This window comes from Dromaius novaehollandiae, chromosome 12 (genome assembly GCF_036370855.1).
Source record: "Dromaius novaehollandiae isolate bDroNov1 chromosome 12, bDroNov1.hap1, whole genome shotgun sequence".
NCBI classification, from domain to species: Eukaryota; Metazoa; Chordata; class Aves; order Casuariiformes; family Dromaiidae; genus Dromaius; species Dromaius novaehollandiae.
In genome coordinates this window covers 23,603,418-23,624,115 of record NC_088109.1, presented here as the reverse complement: position 1 = coordinate 23,624,115, position 20,698 = coordinate 23,603,418, and the positions used below count along the sequence as shown (strand labels likewise).

The 20,698-nt window shown below is 39.0% G+C and overlaps 1 protein-coding gene across 1 annotated transcript in view; it reads right to left on the bottom strand.

The window, feature by feature from the left end:
- CNTN6 (contactin 6) overlaps positions 1-20,698 on the bottom strand; it is a 164,021-nt gene that overhangs the window by 19,622 nt on the left and 123,701 nt on the right. The window contains exon 12 of the mRNA XM_026111054.2: positions 7,006-7,133. Within this exon, the coding sequence (XP_025966839.2) occupies positions 7,006-7,133 (128 nt within the window). The remainder of the gene's footprint in view (positions 1-7,005; positions 7,134-20,698) is intronic.

The window sequence follows — 20,698 nt, the reverse complement described above, 5'->3', positions numbered from 1 at the left end:
TGTCAGAGGCAACATACTGAATTAGCCATATGTTACTTTGTAAAGCCCATAGTCAACAGATACGGTTTCAGCTCAGAAAGCGCAGAATTCATCATTAAAACTGTTAAAAATAAGCCCACGGTTGTTCAAACTTTGAAACTCTTCTCTTACAGGAAACCACAGCAAAATTAATATTGGTGTCTGGTGTCTGTCTTCCTTTATACATTGAAATTCCTCTGCTTTTCAATTTATATTAATGCTAGTGGTAGTCTACTGCATAGTGTTGCTTACATTACATCTTCAAAGGAGAGCTCTCAAAAGACAGAGTAACTAGCTATGTAATTTTTTTAACTCTTTACACTGAGAAAAAAAGTTGCTCTTAATAAGGGAAGTAGGAGTTTGTTGAAGGGGAAAAAAATGGGTTTATGGGGCTTCATTTTTGTTGACATGACTGGCAGATAGATTAAAGATAACAACCACTTTGTTGTAAGCAATTCTCTTGCATAAAGCTTTTGTGCATGAAAGTGTTATGAAATTGTGAGAATTCAGAAGCACATGAATAAAATGAGAGCAGAATCTATTCAACAATATTAATATGTTCTGAAAATAATGTGAGAGGAGAAGAATTTGCAGGAGCTGTATTCAGCATTCATTCTGGCTTAACCCTATGTGTTAGAAATATATTTGAAAAGTTTGGATTTGTTTTTACCAAGGCCTTGGTTTACCAAAGGGCTGACGCATAATAGGACATCCAACACGTTACCTTCAAATACATTTTCATTCAGACTGCCAGAGTCATTGCAGGAAGTGATTAATATTTAAGCAGAAACAGGCAATACAGGCTGAAATTTGAATAACTTCTTCGCAGAGCTACATTTATTGACTTAAAACAGCGGTTAAGTAGCAATGAGGTGGAATACTGCATTTTTTGCTAGCCTTTTAAAATAAAACTTGGCTCTCACTAGTTCCAGTAATACATTTGATGTAGGCATCAAGTTATATTTTCCAAGGAATGTAAAGAGCCTGTCTGATTTGTATTGTTACAAACGAATTAGGGGATTTTTTCTGGTATCATTAAAAAGCTTACAATCTAGAAAAAGTATTCTCATAAAGAGTTAAGACCTGGAACACACTTTCTCAGATTTTTCTGCATACTCTGATTGCACTTCTCAACTATTTAAAACTATCATCATGGCAGTTTGACCTGTTTGTTTGGTGCCAAGAACTGCAGAAATGTGAAGGCCTCAGCTGACAGTCTTGAAGATATTTGATCATTATTTAGAGAAATTTCTTCCTTTCCTTGGAAGCAGAGTGCCAGATGCAGTAAATTCCAGATGACTCAAGGGCCATATTCTTTGTTGGCACAACTCCACTGATTTCAGCATACACCGGCAAAAGAATCTGGCTCCATAAATCTCAGGTGAATTCCACTGTGAAGCACAGGTAACTTTATAGAGTAATGCTGAGAAGTATCTGGGAACTGCAGAGAACTTCCACAAAGATTTTTTTCTCACTGTTTTGCTCCTGTACTTTGTTTCTCACAGCTGAAGTATAATTTCTGTTACTCGTAATAATGCTGTCTGTATATGTTAAAAACAACATGCAAGTGTATGCCAAAAACTGGAAAGTCTCTTGTGATACCTCTAACTCCTTTTTGCCACTAGCAGGTCAAGAAGCATTAGCTAGTAGCCCAGTATGGTTCTCCATACCCCCTCCTCTCTTCCTTCAAGGCCATCCTATACCTTAAGCCTATTACTGTGCGCATCTCTATAGTAAGCTATTAAAGCCACCTAAGTAGGCCAGCAAGGAAACAAAGTCCTTCCTCGGCACACTAAGACTAAGCGTAAATTCCACATGGCTCTGAATGTCTGTGACATGCTTTCTCCCAAACTCCACCTGTGTTTTGTCTGTTCTGTCTGTACCTGTGCAGGAGAGATGCCTTGACACATCCTTGCTCGAAACTGACAGACCATGCTTGATTTAAAGGCGGCTGTACAAAGGGCCTGGGTGCACAGTCTGCCCTGCCCTCCAGCCTCGCGTGGCCACTGGGTATGTTGTGAGCAACAGCGTTGGAGAGAGACGGCAATGGGGGACTGGCTTCTCTGAAATCCCTGCAAAGCGCCCTGTCTCCACAGCTCCTGTCTCCTTTAGCGTGTGAAATGCCACTGTGAGTGGGCAGGGCTGTCTCTAGCAAGGCTCGTTCACGATGTCAGTCAATTAGACTGGCAGCAGCATGTTTTCTGAGCATTACGTTGGAGTATATCCTTGCTCAGTATCTGCGTATGACTAAATGGTGGTTACATGGTTCAACTTCCCAGGCCTCTCAGACAGACTCCAAAGCCCAAGATGAACTTTCTGATGCCAGGTATAAACTGCTGCTAGTACTCCATCTGTCTAGCTTGAAGTTAACTTGGACATACCTGTTTCGCACTGCAGTGCCTGCTTTATACTCTGCACTGCTTTGACTACAGCCTGGAGATACCCTCTGAATTGGCTTACTCCAGTGAAACTCCAAATCAATGCGCTTACACTAGGGATGAAATGCACCTTTTATGCTTTGGTTCATTAAGCTTTAATAAAGCTCTGCCCCACTATGTAATTTTCCATGTGCCATGTGCTCCCTGTCCTTCAGATTTCTCTTTGAAGTATCTATTCTTCACAAGACCCATGTCAGCCTCTACTGCCAGATGACTTAATACTGCTTCATTCTGTAACTTTTGCTTCTCTGGACTGGATAGTTAGCTTAAGTGTGTTTTGGCCCTTCTGCAATGTATGATGTGAAATTACTGCATTCTATAGATAAGTAAAATACTATAAGTAACATCAATTTCTTTTTCTGGAAAAGTTGAAGTAAAACTAAGCAAGAACTATACAAACAGGATGGCATAGAATTTGTAATCAGGTTCAGTAATTACATTCCCAAACCCATAGCATACAAATAGAAAATGATGTCCTTTTTGTAAAATCTTTAAGCCTCTGTCAAGGCCCCTGTTCTGTTTTACAGAAAGGGGCCATTAGCTCCAGCTGGTTGTGACGAAACTGTCTGTGAGTTTTCTGAAACCTTGCTTCATCAGAAAGTGCCAGTAATATGGCTGCCCATAAGGTCAGCCATATTGTTACTTTTTGTACCATTATTTGATCACACATGCAAACAGATAGGAAATAAGACAACTGCAAGCCTGTTACAGAATGTATTAGTTGGATTAAAAATTCTAGAGACCATTTATCACTCTGTTAAAACCTGCAGGATGCCACCTTAAGGCACAGATAAATAATGTGAAAAAAATATGTGCTATGGAATCCACTATTGAAATTATATTTTGGAATATCAGAACATAAGGGTTTCTTTTTCTAATATGACACATCTCAATAATTATATGCTGTTTTATAAGAACTCTGCTTTGTTATCGTCAGGAACCTTTTGCCTCTGCCAAATAAATGTTCAAAACTGGCCTGTAATGAAATATACTGGGTTTGTGTGGTGTATGTTTTTAGCAGTGTTAGCAAAAAATCCATCTTATGAGGTTATCATCCTATTGTATCTTCTGTTGTAGCCGGCTTATATCCAGTGACACCACTGATGCAGTTGTTCACTTGTGCCATATTTTCTGCTTCTTTTATGGAGTTGTGTTTGACTCTTACCTCAAATACTTTTAAAAGCTTCTTAAAAGCTCTTGGTTGTACATTTTCTATCTATCTTGCTTAGCAACTGCACATAGGTGTTACAAAGCAAATCCCATTCCAGAGGAAAAAACAGATAAGATGTTGTGAGTGCTTGAGGTATAATAAAGACTTCTCACACAACGAATAAACAACTCAATGAGCAGCAATAAACTTAATTTGCACATTAGATATGCTTTTCCAAGTTCTGACATTTCAGTTGAAAATAATGCTGAAGCAATGAGGCCTATAATTGAACAGCCAAAACTTCTCCAGAGGGGAAACAAAAACAAATGTTCCCTGCAAACAAGATCATTTTTATACCATGTTGTTACTCAGTGTTTTAATAAACTTTGTAAATGCCAAACGAAAATTTTTTTTTCCTTTTTTTAATAGGATTTTCCCATACTGCTCCATTAGGATGTATACATGTGATATGTGAAATGGTATATAACCCTAATGAAGTCAGAGCTGCCTAAACTCTACAATTCTGGTTTTATTCACTGCTAGCTGTGCTGTAACACTGTCTGAGATTACACATTGTGTTGCACAGTGCTAACTGCTCTTTCATAATATGAATATGAAAACTATTTCAGCCACCTGCAGTAGGTTAAGAAGGAAGTCGCCCCTGCAGGCGAGAGTAATTATTCTGAAATCACTGAAGATAACTATATTAGGAAAAAAAAAATAGAGCTACAAATTATGTCTAATAATGGGTTCTTCTTGTAACTACAATTATTATTAATGTTATGTTATGCATAACTGATAAATGTTTCCTATTTTCTGACAAGTTATACATTTTAACTTGTTCTCCTCATTTCAGATCAACAAATATGAATACTTGTATAAGAAAATACCTGTATTGAAAAGATCATGCAGGAGACAAGAGAAAACATACTAAGTTTGCCCAATTTTTCTTTTTTTCCTCTAAGTTCTCAAAGATCAGAGGATATAGAACATAGCCATTTCATATGCTGCTCACAGGAGTACCTGTGCAAACAATCTCTCTCTTTACATCCTTCAGCTCTGGACCAAACCACCTGAGGGACAGGACTGTGCTAACGCCTTTCACTAATGGTGATAAACCATCCATCAACATAGCAAAAACTTGAAGTGAAAAACTATTTTGGACATAATATAATTTGATGCGTCCCACAATATACTTAACTGTGTTTCAAAGAAAGGTGAAAAACACTGAAGGGAAGCTCCACCTCTGTAAGGCGTCACTGTATTGGTACTACAATCAGAATGTGCAGTCAGGCCCGTAGCTCAGCCCTGCTGTAGATAAAGCTGTAGCTTTGGAGGGAAGGAGAATTACGGCAGACATGACCATTTGACACGATGTGTCTCCTAGCCAGTAACAGGATTTGCTGGATGTTTAAACTGATAGTCACGGGATGCCTGTTAGGGAAGTTATTTATGTGTCTCCAACTAAAGTATCACAACATCTACAAATTAGACTCCTGGCCTCAGCAAGGTGATCAGAAAAGTTGAACTAGGCATTGAAGATCCCTAATGTTTTCAGTGGGAGGAGTTAGACCCTTAGAAAAGATTATCAAAAAACAAAAGATCGCTCAGTAAATTACCTAGACGTTACCAACAGGGAAACCTAAGGATAGCAGTGCATCTGAAGGCTTCCTGCTCTTGCTGCAGTTTAGACTGACAGCCAGTAAGGGCTGTCATCCAAGTGGGACCAAGCACAAAAAGTCCTCTTCTGAGAGTGCACTTGGGCAGTCTTCACACTCTTCAAAGTGATACTGCTCCTGTGGCTATCCACCTTCTACACAAACGGTTGGAGTCCCACGGTTACCACACTCATCCAGAGAAGAGGAGATCTGGGGTCAAATTCTTCCCAGTACAGGGAACTAAGCTCTGTATCTCCTGTTTTTCCTAGCCATGACTTTGTTCAAGTCTGCTCTACCTTAAGAAGAGCTATGAACAAAGAAAGCAGTTGTCTAAGGGGCAACTCGTTCGGTTCCCTGAGTGATGGCATGCGATGAGGATAAAGGGATAACAGCACAGAAAGAAACCATGCTTTCCAATCTTAAAGGTTATTTCTATTTTATATCCAAGTACTACAGAATGGGGCAGGTAGACAATTACCTGCATTTAGTGACTTACTAAAAAAAGGGAGGGGGCAGGAACCAGACGTGATTGGAATGCAGTCAGAACAATTTTCGCTGATGTCCATGCAAAGTTTGGGAAACATCACGTACTTATTTGGTCACTGCACTTTGGCACATCTCGTCAGGTAGCATCAGCCACTTGGTCTTAGTATCTGACTTCTTATAATGAAAGCTGACTTACACAAATTCATAGTGATGACTTCCAAAGAGACAAGTCACTTTCTTTTTAAGGGAGAGAATTAAAATTTTAGTTCATATACATTATGGAGAAGAGAATAATGGTAATATGAGAGGAGGATGTTCCTCACTCTCCCTTCAGAAAAAAGATCTGCCTAGTTACATGAACATTTGTACTTAATTGTCAAATTGGTTTAGCTCAAACAAAAATCATATTTAAGGAAATACTGGCAAAAAAAATTGTTTTCAGATAATGGAGTGTCATGTGAAATGAGATGCATTACAGTATTAATATCCAGGAAAACAAAATAGTCTGAAAGTATAGAAAATACCCTAACCAAGTCCCTTGATTAACTAGTAATGGAATCAGTAGATTAGGGGGAGCTTTGTTGAGGACGGCCATTTTAATATTCAGAATCAAAAGTCATGTGAAGGACCAAAGAATAATTTTTGCTTGGCTCTGCATTGTTTTGCAGTTATTTACCAAAGTAGCGCACAGCAAATGGGACACAGGTAAGAGGTGGGTGGCTTCATGATCAGGAATAGAGCAGATGCAACATATATGCACCGTGCTGAAGAAAATAAAACCACCTGAACTTCAGATTAATTCAGAACATCTTATTTCTTTTTGCCAGCACAGCTTTGAAAACTCTTCTGTAGTCTGAGATGTGATATAAATGATAAATGAGCTGAATAAACTTATCCAAGCACACTGCAAAAAGTCCAGTGAACCTCCAAACTGCCTCTGCATCTTTTAAAACTGTCTGCCCCATGGCTGCAAGTGTAGCCCACGCCTGCAACTGCTAAATGTTACTGGAGTGCAAATATCATTATTAATGTTACCACACATTTCTGGTGACACCTTAGGAGGCCTGCCTGATAAACAAAGTGATCATCAGAGTGGTGTGATCATGAGATTTTCTTTGCTGCAAGCAAAAGCTTCAAACCGCAAGTGAAAACCTGTCAATACTGATTGGCACAGTCCTGGGCATCCCAGTGTGTTTCAGCAAAAAAAGCACATACTTTTAACATTCATAAAAAACAAATGAAGATACTAAAATACCTTTCACAACCAGGTTCCCTGAACTTCTGGCAACTCCAAATTGATTTGTTGCTATACAAGTGTACACTCCTGCGTCCGATTTGGTGATGTTGTAGAGCTTAAGACTGCCATCCTCTAGTAAGGAGACCCTGGGGGAAAAAAAAAAGAAAGAAAAAAAGATACTTCTATTACAGGAACTATAATAAAAATGCAGCGCTATTTTTAGTATTTAAATGCTTTCATTGTGCTTCTTCTCTACTACAGCAAGCTGAATATATATCAACTTTTTCCACCTCTGCTTATTACTGATTTCTATATTGGGAATATTATACTGACACACTGCAACTGACCAGTAACTGATCAAGCTCGCTTTCTTGTGGTAGGTTTGGAGTCTCCGGAGAAAGAATTAAGACCCAACCTGCTATCTAATTCTGCTCATTTTACCTTGGGATGCATTTTTCTTTTCAGTTCCCATGTTCTTATGCTATCCTAATGTTACGTCTGAGGGCCAACTGCCTGTGCAATTTTGTCAGGATTATTAAAAGGTATTAGCAGACTAGCTGAAATGCCATCTCACAAACCAAAGAACCAAATCAAATATACCACCGTCTCACAGGGCCCCCACACCACCTTGTTAGTGACTATGTTGTTTACATCAGTTTGCAGAATATTGGCTAGACTGCATTTAACCGTAATTTCAGAACCACTCCTGGGTTTTATGGATGAAATTAATTTCTGAGCTTATTTATATACCTCTTCATATCAATGAGATACTTTAGGATATAAGAGTTTACACTAAGCTTTTCTTTGCTAAGTTTTGACTGTACTTGGCACCTTTGTGCTTACACATACAAGGGCACCACTTTAAGGTTTGGGGATTTTCTTCACAAATATATAGAACACTTAGCTATTCAAAGACAGAGAAATTAGATTGAAAACTAAATTAGAATGAACTTTAGCAGAGAAAATAATATTATCCTGTTGTGCTGTGCTCATTTTCTGTCAATTCTTCCATCTACTTATTCCAGCTAACAGATGTTGAAGTTCTTGGCCAATTTTTTCTGAGTTTAGGAGATGGATAATGAGCTCAAAGATATTAAGTTCCTAGAAGCTTCATGAAAATGGGGGCAGGGTTTCTATTTATAGCCCCCACAGCCAGGAATGTTATGTTACTGTATGAGCACAGTCCTTAGTAGACATCAGAGAATCTGCACACGACAGAGCTGTCACAAATCACCTCACTGTGGAAAAGCTGCACTCAAATGAGACACCCTCCTAGATCTGACAAAATTCAACCCTAAGTCATACATCTACAGAAAACCAGGCTTCATTCACTCCAGCGGTAGCAGAAATACTGCATTTTTTTTAATATTCCTCTTTTAATTGACATTTGAATCAAATACAGGAATCCTTTCATATAAAGAAAATATCTAATTCATGCATCACAGCTTGGGTATTTAATATTTATTACTAACAACGTAAGATTGGATGATGTAATGAATTATTAAAAGAAATGAACAATAACAAGAGCAGAAGTTGAAGCTGACAGTAATATCATAGCCATTAAACACACAAAAAACATCATAGCACCTTGCTGTATTCCACTTCTGTATTTATATGCTTGTAGTTATATGCATAACACACATCAGGCCTTGTTCTGCTTCCAGTTACATGTTCTCAACCTCTCAACTGCTTGAGCAAAGAGCTAAACTCTGATTTCTGGCCCCTGCTTTGAAATACAAATAACAATCCATCCTGTGGCCCTGCCACGGAGTCTGCAAAGAGCATGAACCAGCTCTGACTCCGGTGGAGGCAGATGCCTGATTTGGAGTTAATTATCACAGGCTGTGTCCAGCTAACTGTCAGATGAAGAGGAGTGCTCACACCTGTGTTTAGTGTGCCAGGTGATGGATGTTGGAGAGAAGCTAGTCTGGAGGTTGTTTGTAAGGGTTTAATTTTTTCTCCCTGTTTGCTCCCACTGCTGAATCAGCAGGATGCTCTAATGTGCCTCAGAGCTGATTAAATTCACCTTCAAATCTACATTTTTCACCAGCTGTGATTCATGCTGCTTCTTCCCCTCATTTCTCTCCTTAAAAGGTACCAGGTTTGGAAGGAGAGGACCAACCTCTTTCACGGTGTAAATTAGTGCTGCTTCGGTGAAGGCAAAAGAAAATGGGTTTTAAAAATAGGAGTCCTGCTGCTGTGTCACGAAGATGTTTAAAAGGACACATCAGTAAGTGGTTCTCTATGGAGCAACTTCAGGCAGCTGAAGCTCCACAGTCTGAACCAAACAACTTAAAGCCAAAGGGATGTGTGTGTTTTTGTGGCTAATTCATATATAAGACTTGTGAGAAGTAAGCAATGTATGTGTGGTCATTAGTCCTGCCCTGACACAGCAGGCTGAAGTACAGCTCCGCTGCCAGGTGGTTGTCGGGGAAGGGTCCCCCCAGCACGCAGCACCCACCCACAAGGTTGGTTCTCCAGGGCAGTATGTTATTCCTCTCTCCATTGCCTACGCGCCCCTGAAGCAGAACGCACGCCAGCCGTGGTTCCCTCGCCTCGCCCTGCACGCTGCCCCTTACACGAGGTCTGGGGCCCTACGCCACCGGCCTCATCCCGTAACAGGATACAACACAAGGAAAACCCCCGCACAACCAGTGCTGTTAACTGTGAATGAATTCCTGACCTCTGTTACACAGGATATATTTTCAATCCCGTATTTTGCTACGCAAATGTATTCAGTGTGTTCTCTGAAGCTAAATTTTTATTCCCTGTTCATTAGGGTGCTTTTCATAATTTGTGTGTTTGATTGTCTCAGCTCAGTCTTTTCACTCACACCGCTCCAATTTCACATCTCACACTGTCATCAGATTTTACCCAGTTGAAAGATCTGGCCTTGAATAGGGGTGGCTTTAGGAATGAGAAACACGAGAGTTGTAGATTTTCCCACTGTGCTGTGCAGCGCAAAGGCAAAGGTTGCTTTCACTAAGTTTTTAGTAACACAGGGCTGGTGCTTAGCCCCTGGCGGGAGGATGGCCGAGCGCTGCCAGCCACAGCGCAGCCGTGCGCAACCCAGCCCTTGCAGCGTGCTGAACTCCCTGGGTACAGCAACTTTTGTCACTGGAGTGTGTAACTGAAGAGGGAAGGGATTTAGGCCCATATTAAATGGAGAGGAGCAAAACACGAAACAATGAAGTACACTCTTCAGTATAACGATGTATCAACCAAATGACATTTTGAGATAAGGAAGGATGAATAAGCGAGGAAGAACTGCACTTTTCAACTGACACCATTACGCTGCACATCAAAACAAGAGGCTACAGATGCCTCTCCTCAGTTTGGAGAGATACCTGATGACAGTACTTTAAGGGTGGCTTTAAATACAAAGAAACATGTGCAAGTGTTTCACTCCTGCCTCTGCAGTTTTTTGGAATTTAAAATCAGTTTTTATCAGCTGCAAGAAAACGCTGCCATTTGAAACTGCTGGTGATAAAATAGTTGATTCAATTGACTAGTTAGCTAATATATGTTGGCTTTACTGGTCAGTATCAAAAGATATTAATGTGTCAATCAGCATATGTTCATAAATGGGATACCTGAGCTCTAATGAGCCAATTTAGTGAGTTTCTCACCATTGAATATTAAGGCCTTGTTATTTTTATTGCAGTTGCACTTAAAAGTTCTAGCAACACACTGGAGTATTGAAATGGGCATGGGGCAAAGCAAGAAGACAATCCTGGTCCCCCAAAACTTCCAATTTAGGTAAATATGAAGGAAAAACAGTCTGTAAAAAGACAGAATAATATAGGGAAGTATCTTTGAATGGACAGGCTGTGTTTAGCACTTTCTGTATGTATCAGGGACTGGAAAACCACAGAGTCTTTTCCTCTCCCTGAGTCGCAGGTCAGCTGAGGGCCAGTACCATTCCCAGTCTTCTCTAGCTCATACCAGTCTGCAGTAGATGCTAGAAACCATTATTAGAGGAAGCAGCACTGAAGCAATGAAAATGCTGTGAAAATGCTTGTGATGCTGAGCAGGGAATATGAGTGTGTGAGATCTAGCCATGCCATCTTCAGGCAAGCGTATCCTGTGTCAAGCATTCACCTGTGACACCTTACACTGAAGAATGATGGAGACTGATGTTTGAAAGCACCGTGAAATTTACTGATGGGCTTGCTCAATACAGGAACAGGAAGGTGGGTCTCACGCTCAAAAAAACTGTGAAGCATGCATGGCTCTGTTCTTACCTCAGCTTATTTTAATGAAGAAATGCTTCAGCCAACTAAATGGAAACTTTTCCCCTGAGATACGAAGGAAAATTATATTATCAAAATGTTTAGTGTCTTATTTTGCCAAATGAATTAAGTCTGAAACTCACTCTAAGAAAAAGTCCTTTGAATTGTGAAATTAAGCCAGCTCAGAGATGGGTTACTGGTTATGCCTCTTTTGCTGAAGTTTTGTGATGCCTAGCTGAGACTTTTCTTCTGTATTCTTTACTAGGAACTGAGACTTGAATAAATCATGACATCCTGGTTTATCCACTAAGAAGGCTTCATACCCACTCAAGTGCTGATTAGGTAATCTTTAGCCTGAAGAAACATTGCTATGAAATAGTGTTTCAATGGTTAGGCAAGCTAAGCATGACGTGGCTCTTCCAACTGATCAAAACATGGCTTAACGAAGAGAAACCATGATGTGAGCTAATAAAGTTTCAGAGCTGTTTGAAACAGAGGTCACATTACCTAAAAAACATTAGGAAGCCAGCAGTAAATAAGATACTCTGGCAGAATTTATTAAAAACACAATGGACTCTTGGGTAATTAGTTACCAGGAAAGGGAATTAAAGCAAAGAATGTGAGCAATTTCCAGATGTACCGAGATGTGCTTCAGGAGAAGGATGGGAATGCAGAGCAGAGCAGAAAATCAAGATGATGCATTTCAAATGCAAGAAGAAAGAGATGTGAAATACCAACCCAGCTGGATCGAACAGTAAAGTTCCCATGATCTTCAGCGAAGCCAAGATTTTGTGCTGCGGGTAGATTCAGATGGACTGCGCTTTATACTCTTCCATTTGTCTTTCAAATAATGGCAGGCAATGGGAGTATTTTCTTTAATGGACTTTAGATCAAGCTCTTTAGAAAATGATTAAAAAGAAGCTGTGAAACACACATCTCACCTGCTCAAAGGCTTGCTGAAAACTGTTACTTTTCACAACATTTTAGACTTAATAATTCTTACCATTTGCATCAAAAGACAATGTAATTCCAGGCACTTCAACAAAAATGAAAAGTTTAACATTTCCGATATAATACAATTATTTCCTCTGCCAGGAAAACTGGACCTCTGTCAATAAGTAAACCAGCATCTGTCAAAGGGCAAAAGGCAAAAAAGATTTGAAGCCGACCTGTTAAATACATCCTTGCTAAAGCAGCAGCAGCAAGAATGGAATGAGCTACTTGGGACACAGCTGTTCATAAAGCCCTGTTTCAGCAAGAGACTGTTTAAGCATAAACCTATGAACTAACACCTCTCACTTGAAAGATGCTTAAATACTTACCAGACTAATGTCTGATGCCTGTGCTGCTGCCTGAGTTAATGCTAGGTGCTACCTCTGGGTGAATAGCTCAATTAAACAAAGATACTATAAGCAAAAGAAGTGATGACCACCCAGTTATATAAAGCCATAAGAAGTTCCTCCACACAAGGGCTAACTGGAAATGCCTAGAAATATCATTACATATGTAAGAAGCATAGGAACTTGCCCCCCCCCCCCGGAAATGATATGGTAGATGAAATTCACTTCATAGAAACCATAACATAAGATAACCCTACTGAGGACCAGTTCAGAGATACGTCTAGCCAACCTCATCTTGGACAGTAGCCAGCAATGGGCGGCACTGGACAAGGGCAAGGCAAGGAAGCAGTGGCAGGTCCCAGCATCCTTTCCCAGCACTAAGCGATCTGTGACTCGGGGTTTTTGATCCAGAGATAGCGTCTTCTTAAATAGGACTAATTCTGCCTTCAGCAATGAGTCCAAAGCTCTTCGAACCTCTGTAAACATTTCATCCAAAACCAGTTTGTGAGAAGTCTTTCCCCAGTTTATTTAAGCATAGCATAACCTATCTTTTTTCGTTTTTAACCTACCGATTTCATTTGATTGATCCACGTCCTTGGGGGCAAGCAAACAGTGGTTCCCCCCTCAACTCTGAGCCTCTTGCAGTTTACTAGGTGTTATATCCGACCACAGTCTCTCAACTTGTGATTTGTATTTTACTTTTCAGTTTAGGTAATGCAGATGTGCACATTAACACATGGATGAGGCCATGTGTTTGGACAATCAGCTGAGAAATCATTCCCTTTCTGAGTGACTCCATTAATATATAAGATAAGCATTATATAAGGAAAGGCAAAACAACCAACTTACCCAAGTTCTACTCGAGTCAAAACTCGGTGTAGTGCTCAAAAAGAATAGTTTGCAATGTCTACGCAGGAGACATGAGACTGGGAAGAAGAGCTCATTAAAATCGTCACACATACTTTTTAAGTAAAGAACTTGAGAAATCAAGCAGGGATGATAGGTACAGCTTTTAATTAACCAGGCCAAACAAATCAGCTCTGAATGTGTTGTCTCATGTGAACAAAAGATTGTTGATGGCTACTTGCTTTGGTCTTAAGAGCATGAAAGAATAATATGTATTTAAGAAGGATGACAGAAAAATAAAATCTGAGAAAAGAAGGAGGTGTCAACTCATTAGATTTTAAAATACAACCAAGGTAATTTTGTGCACTGCTGTACTGTTCAGCCAATCTGTTTAAGAGAGAGGAACAATTTTAGTTCATGTATGTGAACTGCATTAATTCAATACAGCAAATACCTTTGAAATCTCCATCAAAATCAATTGCATTACATTGGTGTAAAACTGGAGGTGAACAAACCTATTTTGTAGGTTTCCGCACTGCCAATAGGATAGTTATCTCTCCAAGGGCATAAAATAATGCCTTTCAAAATAAAGTAACCCTAATATTTAATGTAAAGATTCACTCTTCTCCTGTCTGCCTCTAACATCAAGTGTCTGACACCTCATAATGTTACTGAAGTCATCATCACAGTACTATAGAGATAAAAAGGGAGTATTCGGGATCTGATGAAATCAGAGGAAAAGGAATTTTTATTAGCTGAGCTCACATAAGATATCCTCTTCAAAACCATGTCTTCTCAGTCTCAAGTTCACTGCTCAAGAACAAAAACACTCTCGCCTTCATACATTATGAAAAGATGTATTGTTTACACATTTCTTCAGGTATGCTAGCAGTCAGTAAGAAATTAAATCAACTTTTCTGATTTTACAGAGATTGGTAAGCATGAGAGAAGCTAAATTTAAAAGCACAAGGGGAAGTAAGCAAGGGGCAGAAAAGTGAGCACAATTCTCAAGCGTCTCAGAATTAGTAGTGATTTATGCAGAAGCAAATGTAAGTAAAGTTTGACTGTGTGAATGAATTGTACTTGATGATGACAGCTCTGGTATTTTTGAAAAGGTCCCACTGAGTCCCATCTGAGATCCAACTGTCTGTATTATATGTTAATGATCTTTGTACCTGTTTATCCTATTCTGAGTGTAATTTGTATGCTAATAGTATTGCCATTTAATAAACTATGTTTAACAGAAGATTTTGCTTATCTGCATGCTGATATAAATGAGCTTCAGAAATGACTTATAATTAACTGGAAATAAAATAAATGCCATTATACTCTTAACTATTTGAATCAAACAAAGTTACAGTATCTAGCTAGTGCTATTAAAATGTTTTAGAAAAGAATACTATTAGCAATAGTAGAAGGTGACAATAAAACATTGTTCCTTACTAGTTGAAAAGGAACATTATTTTTGCCATTTCTCTAGATAACTTGAGTGGAATCTCTGCACAATTTGTGAACACAAATATTTATTTTATGCAACTACAGACAGACATATGAACTGCACTGTTTTAGTGCACTGTAAAGCTTCCAGACAAAATGCAGTGTGTTGAGGAGATGGTAGTCCCATGAACATAAAATGGAGATGTTTGTAAAGCCCTTTCTTTCACATACTCAAGAAAGAAATGTGAGGCAGAGGTCCTCATGCAATGACCAAAGAAAAAAACTGACAAAAACACCATGCCTGTAAACATATGTCTACCTCTTGCTACTTATTATAGTAATAAATCTTGCAGCTGGAAAATACTGTGCAAAAGCACCTCTGTGCATACAGGAAAGAAAAACACACCAAATCAGTAATTAGTTTAGTAATGAAATAAATAAGCAAACCCCCCCCCCCCACAATGTTGCTCATCATACTTAAATCCTTTCACTTTTCTAAATCATTGTGATAATTTCTAGCTGCTCATGGGTCTACTCACGCCTAGCCTGCAGCTCCAAACACCCCTCCACACACACAGTTCTGACCTTTCCCCAGGCAGATAACTTAGCCTAATGTCCTATTTACAAGATATGCCCTGTTTATGGCTCTTCTCTTCCCTGTGTCTATCCTTGTCCTATTTTAAATCTGCATCTAAACAGCAGATGTCATGACATGAGGTATCTAGTGTAGCTCCTGACTCAGACATGAGCCATATGCTAAGACGGTAGCATATCCAGCCAAAAAGAAAAATTTCTTGGTGTATAGGTCAACCCTGTGAACCCGGAACCCTCCATCAGTCTGATCGGTCTGAGTATTCATAGGAGAAAAAGTTATGATGTAGCAGTATACTGAGAAGGAAGGAATCAGTTTGCAAAATCCTATGGTGAGAATCCAAGTGGAAAATAAACATAATTGCCAGACAAAAAGCTTACCATTTTTTCTATTTGCCAAGAAGTGCTGTTTTTATAAGAACTTAAGAACCCTAGTACTTCAGAGAAAAGTTCTTCCAGCAAAGGATGGTATGCCCACACTACCGTTACTCAATCTAATTGCACCAGTAATTGTTATTTTTTATGATGATTCAGACATTATTAGGAGTCGAGATGCAGCCATTCATACAACCACATTCATTCCAGATGTAAAACTAAGCCCTTAATATGGGACTGTAGTAGAATTTAAACAGTACATAAGGCCCTGAATTAAACTCCTACACAGAGGGTAATTCACTTACAGAAATGTTCTTCCGTATCTGCTTGTCAGAACATATTTTAAAAGTAAAAGTACAATACAACCTGCTGTTGCCTTTAAAGTATTGTGTATATACAACAAGCGAGTGACAGAAAGTACATAGGGTGGTACTGGCTTGGTTTTCAGAAACCCTGGACGGCATGTTCATAAGCACATGCATGCACAGGTACATACCAGATATGCAATACTGGAGATGCTCATGCAGTAGATAGGTTCTGATGTTTGAGTCATTAATTTTTAACAATCAAATCAGGAAAGGGATTTTTGGATGAATAGTTCAATTTCCCTAACTCAGGCAAATAAATTCTAAGACAGTGAAAAAGAGAGACCAAAATTTCCATTTTCCTCCCCTGAGGAACTCTCACTGCTACTTTGCCATCAACCATCTTTCTAAGCTCAGCTTGATTCCCTCTATTCTTCTCCTTAGTCTTACAACATTCATCTTTGGCAATTTCAGCTTCCATACTCATGACTCTTACTACTTTATGCATATGTCCTTGCTCTCACCTCTTTAGTTCATCATCTCTAGCTTCCTGTGCCCATTGGTTTGGCTATCTGTTTTTAGGAAATCCAAGAGAAATCCTCATTAGGCTAGAGAATTTATGCTTAATTTGTATTATAGTAATAGGGACTCCATGCTGTTCACTGAAGCTTTAGATCCACATCCTTGTTTAAAATTACAGAGCACAGACTATTATGTCTTTCTGAATATGTGAGTAATATTCTATCACTTGCATGGGTCTATTAAGGGGTGTTTTATTTTGCCTTTCACTGAAAGCTTTAAAATATGTATTACTACTTATAGAAGAAAAAAAAAAAGTATCTTTCTCTAATAAAAATCCTGTTCTCCAACATCTTCTCATAGATATTCAGCCACTAGCTCCAGCACATGGCTAAAACAGAAGTGTTAACATCCTCTTACAGACTTTTCATGTTGATCAAGCATCGGCCACTTCTTTAAGGTGCTGTTCCTATGCTCTCTCTCACGTAACCCTTTACAGAGGGACTGCATAAACTCCTCCCTAGAAGTCTCTTTGTTCATCATGCCTAGAGCATAACTGAAAACTGTCTTAGCATAACTGTCTGTCACGCTAATCAATAATGTCTTACTGCTTCTTTTAAAGCACCTCCCCAACATATCCCACTCTATCTCTTGCCTCTCATTTTACTCTTAGTTTGAACACTTTTTGGATCAGCAACTATCTTTTATTCAGTGTTTGTACAGTATAGCGCAGCATCTTTTTCATCCATTACTAGTATTCCTGCATGCTAAAGCAATACACATAATAAACACGATGGCAACGATGTGCATGACAGTACATACAACTTGGACTAGAAGAGAAGCACAGAAGGTTGCATTCTATCATTATTTTTGTGCATATTCCTGATTAGGAACCCTGATTCAAAGCCTGTTGAAGTCAATGGAAAAGCTCCAGTGAGAGTAGCTGGCTTTAGATCAAATCCTATACATCAACCAGATTATGTGCATGAAGCAGGAATAGAACATGAACCTGAAAGAGAGACAGGACACAACACTGACACTTACTGGGCTTCAGCTTGTTACAACTCCCTATGACATGGAAGAGTGACAGATTGCTTGGGACATCTTCAGCGTGTAGCAAAGCCCCTCAGAAAGGTTCACCTTAACAAGGTTCCCAGGAGTTAAGTAGGAACAATTTAAAATTCTATTACAAAGATGTCATACAGAAGGGGAATTGTAATAAATCCAGCATCATGCAGGTTGTCAGTCTACTTTAAACATGAGAACATATGGTTCATTTGCTTATTTGATGCTCATACTATCTGATGTGCTAAACACTATTGCATTAAGTAGTCAGTAATACATGATAAAATTAGGTTTATTGGCTTGTTCCATTATGAAACTCTCTAAGGAGGGAGAAAAAGGAAAAGCCCTTTTCTTATGTCTTCTATTGCACTATTTTTTCCTGTCTACTGCCTGCCAGCATTTCATTGGGTCAAGTAGCAATGGGGGTCCCCTTCTGCCTTCTCATTACTTTGCAGTGAATTGACTTCAAACGGAAAGATAACAGAAAGAAGAAAGGGGAAAACAAAGCAAAAACAAGATTAAGAAAAATAAAATATTGTCTTTTTCTTCCCCTCATCTGTGCTCATTCTTCCTTCTCCCTGCATCTCTCTCCTCATCTTTCACTCACTCATATAGCTTCCACTCCCCTGCCTTCCTCTCATCTTAGAGGAGAAGACAGAAATAACTGGAAACATGGAGAACACACACACACACACACACACACACAAAAGGGAAGATTGAAGGTACTTCAGGTCAGTCAGAGACAATTCTTCACATTCCTTTGATTGTAAAACTTTTCTTATGCTAATATCATCAGTTTTGTTGGATCACCAAACATTTCTGCTCACGCTTACTCACTGTTAAGGGAGTACTGCTATGTTTATGGTCCTGCTAGATTCGATGACACTACTGAGAAGTAAGCGTAGACAAATGTTTGCATGTTTATGCATGCCTACACCCAATGCTGAGAACAGGAAAATACCACTGCAGCTAGCAATTATATATATGTGAATATATTCCTACCTCTACTGTATTTTGTAGTATCATCTTTTCTGCTACCTTTCATAAAAAAAATAGAGGCCACTGTACTCTGAGCAGAAAATACTTCTTTTAGACAGAATATCCTTGCGACTCAGCATTCCCTTAGGAAAGGTGTAATGATGGGTTTTGTCTTGTTAGTGTCGAATATGTAGTAGCAGTGTGGCCTGGGAGATGAAAAGCCAAAGCAATCTCAGATTTTGCAGGAGTTTTCATATCTTAATGTGTAACTTCAGACAAAGCATTGAAAGCAGGCACATAAATCCATGCCTTTGATTTCTGTCTATCTAGTTGTTAGCAAGGAATAGAACTAAAATGATTAATCAAATTTAGTAGATGTGGAATCAGTTCCATTGGTTCCCTAAGTAAAATCAGAAATTCATGAAGAGATGCACTTAATTTGCATCCGAGCTGGCTTACAGCGATGCTGTCCAAGATACCTGGAACTGCTCTGATTGCCAATGCCCACAGTTCAAGGGTTCTAGTTATCTGATAAGATAGAAGGGTTAAGGCATATCATTAGTGCTATGCAAAGCTTCTTGTGATAGAAAAGCAAGAATAAAATGGTGGTACGCTTAACCCAGGCTTCGAAAACTGGAATTCAAAAATAATAGGCATATTAATATCATGTTCCTATTCACTTAACCACGTTGCTGTGGAAAGCTGGGAATAGAAGGGTAAGTACTGGAATACTGTGAGGAAATACATTGTACATAAAACTAGCTACCAGCACACAAATATCTATACTACCTTTATCTGCAAACAGTGGCTGCTTAAAGCACGGTGGTTTCTGGTATTAAGAGGGATGACAAAACAAGGCTTCTCTTTGGCTCTGCTACTGATCTGGTGCAAGTTCAATACAGCTGTGTTTCCCTGCGAACACTGTGGAGAGGTTTCATTCACACAGCTTTGCTCATCTAAAAGTTAGGCACCTCATTTAATATGGAGGTGCCCGCCAATCAAACACAAATAACTACCTTGAACTGCATATTGACTTGAGCTAAAGGAAAGCTAAGTGACATCAGTCCTCTCTTTTGTTAGTACAGTAGTGGAAAATTTTGAATTTTCAATCCATTTTGCTATGATTCCTCCCCAAGCAGATTTTTTTTTTTTTTTTTTTTAAATGGATATTCTGGAAGGCTTCAACACAAGCTTAACAAACACAGTTGACATTCTGGTAATTGAAGTGTTTCATTGCAGTTTGTTGAACTGCCCTGACACATTTCTTCTCAAATTGGTTCAAGTCAAAATGCTGTTTCACAGTACAATGTATTTAGTATATTATTTTTAATTAGTGAATGAAGGGCTTTAAACATTTACCAACTAATTGGCTTTTTTAAAATTTCATTTGCTTTTTCTAAATCCAACAGTAGTTGACATAAATACACAGTTTTCCCCAAATAATAAAAATTCAAATGTGGTAAGATTTCTGACTCCAAATAACACAACAGAAGGAAAAATGAAGTAGATCATAGTACATGTACTAAGAAAGCTGCAGAAGAACAGTCCTGCTTGGAAGATGGATGGGTAGTTCAGATGCAGCATACAGCTGCAAGAAGATTGGATCCCTTTAGTTAATGAAACCTATTGCATCATTGCATTTTGGAGCAAACTTGGAGAGATTCTCCTGTTCCCCTGCAAAGGTGTAAGACCTCTTTCATCTCTGCGTTGAGCTAAAATCCACACTACATGCCAGGAGAAAAGTCTTGCATTTAGCAAAGGGCAAACAAAACCTCTCTAAACTTTGACAGTTGCCCACTGGGCAAATGGTACTGCTCCTGAAAGATCATTTCTCAAAACTTCAATTCAAAGTAGCTTAATTGCCTGAAAGAAAACCTGAAGCTGTATTAGATGATCCAGAGAAGCTAATTGGGACATTGAGGGCAGGAGATCATCTGAAGAGAACAGTTATAAACAGAAGGATTTACAATTAGACAATTGTGGAATTCCTTTTCAATTCCTCTGGCTGATAATCTTGAATTCC